The sequence below is a fragment of the Myotis nattereri genome (assembly GCF_964212035.1).
Source record: "Myotis nattereri genome assembly, chromosome: 2".
NCBI classification, from domain to species: Eukaryota; Metazoa; Chordata; class Mammalia; order Chiroptera; family Vespertilionidae; genus Myotis; species Myotis nattereri.
Window position 1 is genome coordinate 146,460,545 of NC_138076.1, and position 15,122 is coordinate 146,475,666.

At 39.3% G+C, this 15,122-nt stretch overlaps 1 protein-coding gene across 1 annotated transcript in view; it reads right to left on the reverse strand.

Moving 5' to 3' along the window:
• TRHDE (thyrotropin releasing hormone degrading enzyme) overlaps positions 1-15,122 on the reverse strand; it is a 378,007-nt gene that overhangs the window by 260,057 nt on the left and 102,828 nt on the right. The window contains exon 3 of the mRNA XM_081083285.1: positions 10,667-10,793. Coding sequence (XP_080939411.1) covers positions 10,667-10,793 — 127 coding nt within the window. The remainder of the gene's footprint in view (positions 1-10,666; positions 10,794-15,122) is intronic.

The following is a 15,122-nucleotide window of genomic DNA, read 5'->3' on the forward strand; positions in this document are numbered from 1 at the left end:
TTCTCGAGGGTTTGGGGTTGCCATTTGTCTATAATTAACTCCAGACTGACCAATGAACAGTAAAGGAAGCAACTCACTCCCAAAAGATTATTACAACTATTATTTTGTTCTAAATATAGCTGCTCTATCTAGAACATACAAATTATTTCTCATGCTATGTTAATCCTATATAATAAGAGCGTAATATGCAAGTCGACCAAAGGACCAAATAGTGGGATGACCATCCAGATGATCATCCAGATGACCATCTGGGACCACGCTATGACACCCACTGGCGCCAGGCCAGCCAAGGCGGGTGCGATGCGATTGGTGGGGGGGCCCGGCCAACACCCCATGATTGCCCCGCAGAGGGAGGCCCAGGCCACCAACTGGTGGGCTGCGGCAGGTAGGCAGGGCCTCCCTCTGTGAGGGAAGCCTAGGTCCCGGGTACCAGTGGCCGGAGGGAAGCCGGTGCCAGCAGCCGGGGGAAGGAAGGCCTACTCTTGCACAAATTTCATGCATTAGGCCTCTAGTTTTAAATAACTAAGAAAGGAAGAAAGAGGCTTTAAAAGATTGTTCTCGCCGAAACCGGTTTGGCTCAGTGGATAGAGCGTCGGCCTGCGGACTGAGAGGTCCCAGGTTCGATTCCGGTCAAGGGCATGTGCCTGGGTTGCGGGCATATCCCCAGTGGGAGATGTGCAGGAGGCAGCTGATCGATGATTCTCTCTCATCGATGTTTCTAACTCTCTATCTCTCTCCCTTCCTCTCTGTAAAAAATCAATAAAATATATTTAAAAAAAAAAAAAAAGATTGTTCTCTTTCACTGTAGCTACACAGGAATGTAAGCCAGGGGGAAGAAAGTGCATAGATTTTCAACCTTGTCACAATCTTCTAAACTATAGCTGAGAGGAACTGGCATCCAGCCTTCATTTGAAGTCCCATGTAATGTAGTAAACCCTGTTTATTCTCCTTCCAAAATATATTCAGAAACTGCCCACTTCTCACCACCTCCACCACTACCATTCTGGCTCAGGACAGCATTACTGCTCAGATTATTGCGGTAGCTTCTTTCTACTTCGGCCTTGACCTCCTTCTCCCCAAACATCTGTTCCACATGAAGCAGCTAATGTGATCCCTTAAAAATGTAAGTCAGGCCAGATCTCATCCCTGCAATGAAGTGAATTCTATGCCCCCAAAACTCATATGTTTAAGCCCTAACTTCCAATAAGATGGTTCAAAATTTGGTTTAGATGAGGTCATGCAGATGAGACCCTTATAAGAAGAAACACCAGAAAGCTTGCTTTCTCTCTGTACTGTGTGAAAACACAGCAAAAAGGTGGCCGGCCATCCACAAATCAGGAAGAGAGCTCTCACCAGAACTCAACCACACTGAGATGGGGAAGACTGTAGAAAGAGCAAGGGAACAGCTTAAAGATCTGAAGCTCAAATGCAAATGTGTTAATTTAAGATACTCATTAGGTATCCAAGTGTAATAGAGTGTGGAAATTTGAAGTTGAAGAGAGTGAACCAGGCTGGAGATGCAAATTTGGAAATTACCGGCATCAGCAGATGACACTTAAAGTCATGAGGCTGCATGAAGGTAGCGAAGAGAAGAGGTCCAAAACCCAAGTCCTGAGACACTCCAGTGGTAAGCCCCTAGAGATGGGAAAGGAATGGAAGAATAGACTTGGAAATAATGGCCAGTGAATTGGAGAAAAAAATAAAAAAGGAAAATGACTTGCCCTGGAAGACAAGCTAAAAATATGTTTCAGGGAGTTGGAGAGAACTACCGTGTCAGATGCTGCTGACAGCTCAAGATGAAGACTAGGAATTGACCGCTGGATTTAGCAATGTGGAGGCATTATTGAACTTGACAGGAGCAGTTTTAGTAGAGTGTTGGGGGCAAACACCTCATGTAGAGTGCATTTAACAAACAAGGAAAAGAGAAAAACCGGAGTCAGTGCAGATGAACAACACTTTCCAGCAGCTTAGCTGTAAAAGGAAGGAGAGAAATGGTACGGTAGCTGGAATGAGTGTGCATGTGTGTGCTTATGTTGAGAGAAATGGCACCGTATTTTAAATGTTTGTGGAAGAAGAATCAATAAAGAGGGAAAATTAAAGACTCAGGAAAGCAAAGGGAGAACTGCTGAAGTGATATCCTTTGACAGGTGAGAGAAGATGGGATCAGGTGTACAAAAAAGGTGTCTCGTGCCGCAGCAATGCCACTTCATCCAGAGGAATAAGGAAGAAAGCAGGTTATGTCACATCAGGCTTATGCAATGACTACAGTAGGAAAACTCTGGAAATACTGATTTCTTAATGTATTCTAAAACCTCTGCTGGAATACATAAAACAGTAACTTGGAAACTTCTCTCATAAATATGCCCTGATTAAGTTAAGCACTTTCTAAAACTGCATTTACTTTCAGAATAAACAATCATTCACACAAAAACTGGTTGAATTAGTGAAAATATATTTAGGGACAAATCCAATGCTGTGAAGGTCTGAAATTCTTAACACTATAGAAGGAGGGAGGACAGCTGTAAGAAAATTGAACGTGGAACAATACTGGTGAATTGGCAAAATTAAAAAAAAAAACACAAAAAACATTTCTCTTCAACTAGATTTTAAGCTTCTAGCAGAAGAGCCATTTATTATCATTGTGAGTACATTTTTACATAGTAACTGCTCAATAAATGCTTGCTGAATTAATTAGTTACTTCAGTTCTATGGTTGGTTTGTGCTGCATTAAATTCTTCACTAAGTGTATCTGTGGTGTATAAGTATATAGCAGAATCATCTCATGAATCGTTCCCACTAAAATGCATTGTTTTCATTGATTTCTTTCTTCTTTAGCATCCTTTGTTTATCCTATTTTTGCATTAGTAGTTAAATATCTTAAACATTGAGGATCTTATAAATATACTAGAGGCCTGGTGCATGACATTCATGCACTGGGGGGGAGTGGGGGGTTCCTCAGCCTGGCCTGCAGGCCCGAGACCCCTTGAGGGATGTCTGCCTGCCAGTTTAGGCTCGCTCCCCACCACCTCCACTGCGCTCACCAGCCGTGAACCTGGCTTCTGGCTGAGCAGCGCTCCTGGCTCTGGGAGTGCACTGACCACCAGGGGGCAGCTCCCGCGTTGAGCATGTGCCCCCTGGTGGTCAGTGTACATCATAGTGACCAGTCGTTCTGCTGTTCAATTTGCATATTAGGGTTTTATTATATAAGATATGTTTTGTGTGTTAGTATAGTCTTAGACATGCATAGCATGTAATAGCTGCAAAATAGCTTAATAAAAAGAGTTAAATGGACATTTTATGGAATAATTAATGAAGGTGGAAAATGCCTTGTTAAAATAACTATTAAATATTGAAGTAACTGTGTCCATTTTAATCGGAGTTAATGGTATTCTAGTGCCAATGGTTGTCAGAGTGGGGAGTTAGGAACCTACAAAAGATATGCCCCATTGAAAGAAATTATACCTGCTATTTTGGTTTATGAGAAAATCGCCATGTGAAAGGTTTTTCAGAAATAAATTACCTTCATAAAATAGGGAGAGACAATGTTTATTTCATTCCAAACAGGGGGAGAGGATAGTCATTTGAAGAAACTTATTTCTCTACAACACTTGGAAAACTGGAAGACAAAGAACTACATCATCTGATGCCCTGAAAATGCGGTAATAGTGTTCACCCACAGAGAGATCCTAAGCTAGTTTCTGCCAGGAGCCGTACAATAAATAGCTCCAGTATACATTCAAATATTTTGAGGCATTCTGGTTGAAAGAAGCACTTGGGGATGAGTTGGCATTATGCAGAAGTAGACCTGACTGCATACACCGCCTCCAGGTATTTGCTTTTAAACAGCACTATTATTTGAGACCATCAACAAAGCATATATATCACATTCAATATTTATCTCATCAAAAGCAGGGTAAGAAAAGTCATACTTAAAAAGTCTCACGTGATAACTCAATTATGAGATGCATGTTTAAAAATGGGAGTAGTTTCTGCCCTGGCTGGTTTGGCTCAGTGCATAAAAATGGGAGTAGTTTCATATAATTACCATTTTAAATTAAAAACAAAAATATATCTATAACTTAAAGAGAAAAGAAACATAACCATAGTGAATGAAATGGTTGTCAGTCTTTAATAAAAAAACATTTTGTGAAAGAAAAACTCAAAAATTCTACTACTGCAAATAGCAAACTGTCATCATCATCATCATCATCATCACAATAAAAAAGTATATCTGTAATAACTTAAACAAAGCTCATTGATTCAAACTAAGCTCCCCTATTTATGAACTTCAATGGGGCAACTTATTCCTTAACTCATCTACTCCATTATAGAAAAGTAAATAGGCTCCATCAACATGATACATAGAGCCCCAGGTGTCCAGAGGCTGTCCCCACTACACAATTCTCAAAATGACTTCTCCCCTTTCTTCTCCACCTCTGATTCAATTTGCTTCTTTTTTGGGGGGGAGGGGGCTCAAGTCAGTATAAGGCTTCTTTTTATGTGCATTTCATGCCTACAGCATTCTGCAACGATCCCACATTCTTAATATGGTAGTATATTTTTGCCCTACAAAATGCTGGTGCTTCCATATTGCATGAGTCTCTAATCCATTCATACCTATAAATATTGTATTCTCTCCTCAACAAAAACCACACTCCTTGAAGCCAGAAATCCTTGCAACAAAATACTTTTGCTCCCTCCACAATCACAGCACTGTGCCAGGTAGATATTGAATTCTTCATAAAAGCATGCTGTCTGAGGCAAAAAAAAAAAAAAAAAAAACACCAAAAAACAATCAAGCAAACTCCTTTAAGAAACATTGACTTACAAATTATAAAGTAGCAGCAAAAGGAAACTGAAGGCTATCTGCCATAATTAATGGAAATCTAAACAGAGTAAACCAAATATTCCAATACAAATCTGTCACTTTAGCAGCCACTTAATTAACATATAAAACATCTATATTGAAAAACAAACATTTAAGATACTCAAATATATCTTCTGGCTGATGAAATTATGAGTTATAAGATGGATGCTCCTTTATTTTATTTTTACGTTTTCAACTTCTCTTCCAGGAACACGTTTTAATTTTAACATTAACATGACATTAACAAAAATAACTATTAGATTATACCTCTAGCAATCAGATTACTTAGTTTATTAAGATGACCTATATTTTAATCTCTGAATTCGCATAATTTCAGGAATCTGCTTTGGTAGAATCTTGAAATGTTGGAGCTAGACAGCCTGAATTTGAATTATAAATCCATGAATTCCTGCTGTGGGAGCAGAGTACAATACTTAGTCACTTTGTGCCTAAATTTCCTCACCTGGAAAATGAGAAAATAACATGCACCGCCTCAATGGCAGTGAAAAAGATTAAATGGATTCGAATGTACAAAGCCCTCAAGAGTGACCCACACTTAGTAAACACAAGCCCATTTGCTTTTGTAATTGTGGTCATTATGCTGGGGGATGAGAGGAAAGATAATTTTTTATAGAACAACCTGTTTTTAAGTAAACCTCCAGGCCTCAGAGCATTCTCATGAAAACAGAGCGCATTCTACACCGAAAGACTTGGATTATATCCAAAGTACTTTATACCTCTCGTTACAACTTAACACCAAGAAAGAGAAACGTCATATAAATACTCTTAATTCCCTAAGTTAGAGATTTAAAAATACATCCTCCCACAGGTACACTGGCTGCATATTTTGGCTTAAAAACATTAAAGAAATATCCTTGTGTAACAAGAGAATAAATGTATTGCCCTAATAGTGAGCATCAGAATTCCTCATAGAGAACTATTCTGATAAACTACGTGGTGTGGAAATTCAAATCCTTACAGATAAGCTGGCATGAGATGATGCCACAGCAGAGAAAGTTAAACTATTCAGCATTAGAAATGAAAAAGAACTTGGGAAGATTGAAGAAAAGGGATATTGAAGAGTTTATGATAGAAAGGCAAAGGGAATTCTAAGAAAAAGAGGCTCCAATATTACATTTTGAGGTTGCTTTCTTGTTTGGTTTTTGCAATGTAATACTCTGGCATTCACACATAGCTCTCAGTAAATTCAGGTTAACCGGTGGAGAGCGTTCTTATTTATCTGTTTCAGGTTTGGGTTTTCTAGTGAAAATCAAAGAAAAAGGCAAGTTCCACATCTCCCCCTGACATGCTGTGGGACAGGGACAGATCTGTGAGGTAAGGATGCCATTAGTTCACAGAAACGGCTCTTATCCAGAGGTGAGCACTAGCAGAACACAAACAATTCTCCCCCTATTCCCAGAACCCTCTCCACTGGGAACCCCAGTCCCACCCCCACTTGCTCTTGAACACACCTATCAGGCCTTTGCTCTTGTCAGTGCCAATTAATGGTCAATTCTCAGTCTTCATCTAACAGGATTTACCACAATTTATCATCTGCCCTCTTTGAAAAGTTCTATTCATTAGATGCCTGGAACATATAGTATTTTCTTAGTACTTCAGTTGCTTCTTGTCAACCAGCAGGCTTTCGTGGCTCCTAATCTCTATAACCACTAAACATTGGATCCATCCCTCCTCGCTCCTATTCTCTTTCCTACCTAATCTCACAGCTGTGGTGGTCCTAACCATCCTGACATGCTGGCAAATGGATTACTCTAGTCCAGTGGTTCTCAACCTTCCTAATGCCGTGACCCTTTAATACAGTTCCTCATGTTGTGGTGACCCCCAATTTCATTGTTACAAATTGAATATAATTAAAGCATAGTGATTAATCACAAAAACAATATGTAATTATATATGTGTTTTCCGATGGTCTTAGGCAACCCCTGTGAAAGGGTAGTTTGACCCCCAAAGAGGTAGCGACCCACAGGTTGAGAACCGCTACTCTAGCCAGATCTCTAAGTCAAAGTCCAAAATTATAAATGCAATGTCTACTTGAATTTCTTATAGACATTAAGGTGCCACCTAAATGCTTAATAGACATGTCAATCTCAAACACTGTCTCTTTACACAATTGTCCTGTCTCAGTAAAATGTAAATCGATTCTTCAAATTTTCAGACCAAAAGCCTTGGAATTGCCCTTGGTACCTGTCTTGTTCTCATACCCCACATCCTGTTCAGCAGTGAGTTTTTGTCTGTGCTTTCAATACATATCCAGATCATTTCTCTGTTAACATCCTAGTCCACCAGGCAACCATCATATTTTGCCATATATTCTTAACTGGTTTTTATGCCTCTGACCTTTCTACCTATACCAGAGTCTCTCAATTGCAGCACTATTGACATTTTAGTTAGACAACTCTTTTATTATGGGAGGCTGTCATGTGCACGGTAAGATGTTTAGCAGTATCCCTGGCCTCTATCCACTAAATGCCAATAGAATACACTCTACCACCCCTCCTTGAGTTGTGACAAATAAAAATGTCTCCAGATATTGCCAAGTACCTGAGGGACAAATTCACCCTGATTGAGCACCATTGCCCCACAGTATACTAGTACTTAACCCACATAATACCCTTTTATAACAGAAACCAGATTATGTAATACTTCTAATAACTGACCAATTGATTTCCATCTCACCCAGGAGAAAAAAAGCCAAAGTCTTTACCACAGTCTGCTGGCTCTCCATGATCTGCTACTCACCTTGACCTTATCTCCTTAACCCACTCTGCTCTAGTCATACCTGCCTCTTTTCTGTTCTTTAGTTACCCCAACAAAGCTCCCATCTCAAAGTCAAGGCACTTTTCCCACTTGGGTTACTCCTGCATGTCTTTGAGTTCTTTGCTCAAGAGTCAGCTTCCCAATAAAGCCATCAATACCCATTTAAAAGATTCAGCCTTTTTCCCACATCTAATCTGCTCCACACACTTCCTGCTCCTCTGTTCCAGCTTTATTTTTAATGGCACTTCTCTCCATCTGATACACTTTATGTGCTACTGATTGCTTTAGGGTCTGCCTCTACCTAAGAAAATGTAAGCCCCAGGAGGGAAGGGATTTTTGTCTTTTTTATTTGCTGCTGTATCCCCATCACATAGAAAAGTGCCTGTGGGAGGCACTCAATAGATGCTTATTTTTTAATATTTTTTTATTATTGATTAAGTTATTACATATGTGTCCTTATCTTCACATTACCCCCATTCCCCCCCCACTCATGCCCTCACCCCCCTGTTGTCTGTGTCCATTGGTTAGGCCTATATGTTAGCATATAAGTCCTTTGGTTGATCTCTCCCCCTACCCCCACCCTCCCCTACCTTCCCTCTGAGGTTTGATGGTCTGACTGATGCTTCTCTGTAGATGGAAGGAAGATAGGGAGGGATAGAGGGCGGGAGGGAGAGAAACCATTTTAGTTCTGAAGGTTTCGTTCTGAAGTTGATATCTATGATACCTCTACATTAACAAAGACTGAGTTGATTTCCATGGAACTTATGTAAAATATAATTCATCATGTACAATGAAAAGTAAGAATTTGTTAAAATGCTTCTGTGCTTAGGAATTTTTATGGAGGAGGTATTTAGAAAGCATACTTATAAATCCATTAACATATAGATCTAAATATCTATAGATACATAAAGTAAGTAGAACTTTAGGAGAAATTTTAGGAAGTGCCACAGGCTATAGTAACTCCCCTAGATACATAAAAAGAAGTGTGCTGGGGTGAGTCAAATCATTCTGTTGTACACACCGGAAGGTAGCTTAACAAGTAAGAGTACCAGCGAACAAAGCTCTTTTCTGCAGATGAAAGCCTGCATGGTTCACTTGTGAGTGAAATAGAGGACTGGGGATGCCTCCTGCTGCAAGCTGACAGCTACATGGAACCCCCTGAAGTTATAAATTGAATTCCTCCACTAATTACTGGTCTGAAGGGGACAAAGATTCGCATTTTATTTCTCTTGCTGAACTTGCAGCATAAGCACTTGTGAATTTTACATTAGGGTCAAGCTGGGAAGTTCCCAGTCAGTTTCACTTGGAGTACAGAACAGTGTCACCTCCCATGCAAATGAGGTCAGGTATTCTTCCTGCCTTGGGTGCCTAACAGGGAGATTTCAGTGTAATGGATTCCAATAGGGAAGTGAATACAGAGAAGAAAAGAAAGAAGACAGAAAAAAAAAACCACATAGATCCTATTTGAGATACAATTTTGTTAAACATTTGAACTTATATATTATGGATTCTAAGAGCATATATTTGAAAAAGTCCTCAGAATTTCATAAACATCACTTATTAAAATTATATGCCACACCCATTGATCCCAATATCAACTATTCCATCTACTCTCTGAACTACACATTGTAAGACCAATAAAGCTACTCAGCAGGCAGGTGCTTTAATGAAATAGGCCCAGTTCTCCTGAGAGGAGAGCCTGTGGTTCAAATGCTAACATTTTTGATCAGATAAGTACTTTATTCTTGCCAACAAGCAATCACTTTTATGTGGACGCTGATAAAAGTGCTCTGGGGAAGGAAAAAAGGATGGGGAGAGGGGAGGGGAATAAAGGAAGATAGTGATGTAATCTTTCAAAACAGGTTTTCTGAGGACAAAAAAATAACTTCAGCATTTCTAATGGGTGACATGCCTTTTCTAATTTCCTGGAAAGTCCGAGTCCGTTCCCCTGTAAAAGCAGTAACTTCAGCCCTGATGGGTTTGGCTCAGTGGGTTAGAGCTTCGCAGGTTCAATTCCTGGTTACGGGCACCGTACCTTGGTTGCGGTTTCCATCTCCAGCTTGGACTGGGCGCATGTGGGAGGCTCTCTCACATAAATGTCTCTCTCTCTCTCCCTCTCTCTCTCTCTCTCTCTCTCTCTCTCTCTCTCTCTCTCTCATCTGACCTCCTCCCTTCCATTCTGTCTGAAAATTAATGGAAAAAATATCCTCAGGTGAGGATTTAAAAAAAAGAAAGAAAAAAAAGCTGGTATACCAGAGAGTAGGAGAATCCTTAAAAAATAAAAAATAAAAAGCAGCAACTTCATTTAAATTAGGATAACAAAATCCATCCATTTATTCATTCAACAAAAAATTATCCAACATATCTCTTTGTAAAAGAAGGAAATGCAAGCATATTCATCATGAACACAACCTCCACCATTAAAATTCCCCTTCTCTCTTGATTTTATTCCATTTACCATGACTTACTTGAAATGTGACTGAACAAAAAGAACCTAAGGGACAACGAGTACACTGAGATCTGACATCTGGGATTAGGAAGGAAACAAAGCAGTGAGTAGACAATATTGAATAGGCCCGGGAATCATAGAGACCTACCTTGACATCCCAGCTTCTTTACTTATTGGCTGTCTGAATGAATGGAAGGCTCCTGGGTCTCAATTCCCTTTGGTGGAAAATGTAACAGTAGCCTACCCCCGTAGCAGCTGCGCAGATTAAATGAGATGCTGACAAGTACCCCTTCCCAGTACGTATTACACAAACTGTAGCTATGGGGGGCTATCTTCTGGAATCCAAAACTTAGATAATGCCATTCTTAATTCCTATGAGCACTTTTTGGCAAGCCTCTAGAAACACTAAATTTTATTTTACCTCTTCAGAAAAAAACTATTTTCATGCTTATCGTCTTTAAAATATATAACCCTTGGAATTTCCGTGCTTCTGAATGTCTCGAATAAATGCATGAAGAAGAAATTCCACCTTCTTGGACCCCTTCCAGTAAAATAACCAAGACAGTTCTTACCTAGTTTGGGCAAGGAGTAGGGCACTTGAAAGTAGTCTTCATAAAACTCTATTAATCTCTTTGTTATATGGAGAGCATAGTCCCCGGATCCTCTTCTGATAGCGTCGGGTCGTGCATATAATCGTACCTAATTAAAAATATATATAAAAGTTACTTTAGCCTTTTGGTACTCAAATTTTATCTTGCCTGCATATATGAATCTACACAAATCACTTCGCTTTCTACAGAAATTAAACAGCATTCTTGTTCATATATCAAAGCATGCTGTGGCTGAATGAACCAAACTCAAGCAATTAAAGTAACCAAGTTGAGCAAGTCACAATTTCCTCGCTTTACAAGAAGACATAGAGAAGATTTATACAGCTTGCATCAAAATAAGTATTCAAAGTTATCACTTACATGTGCTTGCTAGAGATAGGAAGGTACGGCGGATTAGGATAATGGTTCTCTGACTATGCGGAAAGTAGGCAGGATATGGTGGCTCAGCAGGAGAGAAAATTCATGGTTTGTTAAAGACACATTGCATCCAGCTAGGAAAGCATTACCGAGCCGAACAGAAATATATGTTACACTTCCTTCTTTTCTTTGGAACTAACTGTCCTTATTCCCAATATGCAAAGTAGGAATAGAAAATGTTTCATGTCCATAAATGATTGCCATTCTGGAAAGCCATCTTCAACTGCTCCAGGCTTCGAAACCAGCTGAGGTCATTCATATTTCTAACACAGTCCGGATACTTAATATTGATTTTTAAATCAAGCATTGTATATTATCTAGTCCTTGGCCAAAAAGGAGCCAGAGGCAAATAACATAAAACTGAACAAAACTAACAACTATACAGAAAAGGTTAAAATGAGATTAGTTTTCATAAAGCTTTTATAAAGCTACCCAGCATCTTTCTTTCCAAAGGCTAAATCTATTTTTCACAGATGTGGTCCCTAATCCTCATATCAATTCTGTGAATAATAAATATGTATTCTGTGGAGCTGTGACGAGCACAGCAGCCTGGGAGTTGTCTGCTAGTCCTGCTCTGTTACTGACCAAACGGAGTGATATTGAACAAAGTACTTAACCTCTTTGGGTCTCAAGTGGTCTCATTTATAAAATAGAAGTGTTGGCCACCAGCTGGTTACTAAAGCTCTTTTCAGTTCTAAAACAGATTACTTCCAATCACATTTTACAGATAAAGGAGTTTGTGTTCTTTTCAAATCACTGAAAAAAATAAATGGTTTACTCAGTTTGTGAAAATGGATATTTATATTCAACACAAAGACCAAAAAAAGCTGTACTCAATCGTATAAAAATTGATTAGACAATCAACTCTTTACTATCCTGGCTTAAGGGGAGAGAACATATGTCAGAGATGTGTTTAATCAAAAAGAGTAGAAAGTTTTAAAAAAATACATTCTGCTTTATGTTAGAAAGTCCTCTAATTCAATAAGATATCTACTAAATTCAATAAATTTATTTACTGAAATTCCCACCCACCAACCAAATCGAGTATCAAATTTAGTTGACAGTCACCTACAGTTTAGGTTGGTGGTGTAGACACCACATACCACTGCAAAATGTGACACTCTTAGAGAGAAAGTTGCTACCATTCCCTGCCCCTGACATCACTGCTTATAAACATGCAATATGTTATGTATTAAGTTCCCAAGAAGCAGACCCCAAGGAAAGGATGAGTGTGCAAGTGGTCTACTAAGGAGGTGTTCTCAGGAGAAACCTACAAGGGAGCCCTGGGAAGCAAATAAGGAAGAATAATGAGTCAAGCAAAGTGCAATTTCAGCTGAAATCCTGGTAGCCTGATCCCACAGGGAGCTCTGGAGTATAACATGCCCCGGTGAGCTTGCACTGCCTGAGGCACAGCAGCTAGATTCCCAAACTCCTGCACCTCAGTCATTAGATACTGATTACCAAGGGGAAGGCATCCATGGACTTGCCTAAGTATAGTCCCTTGAAGAAGATTTCAGGGACAACCTATTAAGAGCAAAGCAGTGAGAATTGGGGTATAGGTGCACCAAACAGTAAAGATGTCTGGGTACCAGCAGCATACACCACATACAGTAATCATTTACTCATGCATTCATTCATTCAACAAACATTATTTGACATCTGCTTTGCAACAGGCCTGGACTAAGCATTTTTAACTTGGTAGTGAATCAGACATGTTCTCTAATTAAAGATGGCACAAAGCATTATTGGGGAGAGGGGGGGCATGGAGAGAAGCAATGTAATCTCCATTCTCAGAGAGTTTTCCATTTATTAGGTAAGTTAGATAATAAAAGACAATGATAAATACTATGTGAATGGTAAACTATAAGTGACAAATGGATACTCAGGAGAATGGACATCTTTCAGAAGATTCAAGTTTAAAAGCATAACCAGGACCACTGCAAAATGGTGCAGCAAAAAGATGCTAATTTCACTCCTAGGAAGCAGCATTGATTTTGGTAGAAACAGCCACTCCTATTAATCAATCCTACCAGTTAGTCAAGCTATCTGTAGACCAAGACAGGAGAAGCACAATTAAATTAAGCTGGTTTTCAAGATTTTATGGAAATGATCCAATCTGAGTGAGAAGATAAAACATACACATGCTTAGCACAGTGTCTTCTTTTGTTCATTCAAACAAGTATTGCACGCATGCTGTGTGTCAGGATTGTAGTAGAGAATAGAAATAAAACAATAAAAATTCTTACCACAAAATGAATAAGACATTTACTCTTACTGCTCTTAAGAGGTTCACAATATGTGGGAAAACAAACAAATAGATCAACAATGAAATACATTGTGAGAAATGCAACATGTACTCTGCCTTCCCTCCCATTAGAAAAGTTAGGGAGGCTGCACTCATAAGGTCAAGCCCTCAACGTTCTATCCCCTCTTGTCTTTTCAAAGATGTTCTCAAATGCTTCTCTTTATCCCCCATATCACCAATTTATGTCTCCATGCTGCATAATTTTCACCAGCAAACAACTAATCTGTATTGTTTCTTACGTTTAAAAACAAAATCTTTGCTGACCACAGTTCCTCAACTATGTTTTCCAGCAATGCTCCTTGAAAGTTTTTTTCTTCTATATAGTTAGGATTAGTATGTAAGTTAACATCCAAACTCAAACACTTTTAGAATGAAAAGGATCCCTTGGGTGTAAGTAGGATGGTTGCCCACTTATACTCTAAGCCTATTCTCTCTTGAATTCACTATAATGAAGCTTTGATTCCCACTTCTCTCCCATAACTGCTCTCGTCAACATCACTAAAGGCACCAGGATGCCAAATCCAACAGTCGGTTCCAGTTCTCAACATGCATTACCTATCAGCAGAATTTGGCACAGTTGATAATTTCTCCTCCTCCTAACACTTTTTTCACTTGGCTTCTATCTCACTTTTCCTTCTATCTGGTTGACAATTCCTTCTGTCTCCTGGCTGATTTCTCCTTTTCCTCATCCATCTTTCTCACTTAATGTTGGAGGGTTCCAGATTCCATCAATAGATATTTTCAATTCTCTGTCTACACTCAGTTCTTTTGGTGATGACATTTAGTTTCGTGGTTATAAATATCACTTAGATGCTGAAGATTTTACCTCATTACTTCCAGACTTCCACACTCATTAATCTACCTGCCCACTGGATGTTTCCACTAAGATATCGAAGAGGCATCTCAAATGTAACATGTCTGATATTACGCGCGCGCGCGCGCGCACACACACACACACACACACACACCCCTACCTGCTACTCCAAAAGTCTTTCCATCACTTGCCCAAGCCCAATGCCTCAACACTATTTTTTTTCCTCTTTTTTTCATACTCCATGTTCAATTGGTCATGAAATCCTTGTGGATCTACCTTAAAAATATATCCAAACACCAACCATTTTTATAACCCCACCATTACTACTCTGCTCCAAGCTTCCTTCATTTCTTGCCTAGATGAGTGCTCTAGTAGCCTAATAATGTCTTGTTCCTTACTCCTTAAGTATGTCCTCTACGCAGCAATGAAATGTTCCTGTTAAAATGAACATCAAGTCCTATCACTCTTTTGCTTTCCTCCTCCAGTGGCTTCCCATCTCATTCAGAGTAAAAGGCCAAGTTTTACAAGGGCCCCAATATATCCCTATAAAAATGGAATCCTCTTTATCTCTCTGACCTCATTTCTTACTACTTTGCTCCACACTAACCTTACTCTATCCACACACTAGCTTCCTCTGCATTCCTCAATCATGCCAGACCTCCCATTAAGGCTTTTGAGTTTTCCCCTAGATATCTCCATAGCTTGTTCACTGTATACCTTAGATACTTCTACAAATATCTCTTCTTGCTTAGACACCTTCCCTTCTACCCCAGAACTTTCTATCTTCCTTCCTTGTTTTATTGTTTCCTGTAACATTTATCAGCATTTAGTAACAGATATGTTTTACTTACTCATTTTGCTCCCTGCTGCCTTTTCTCCAA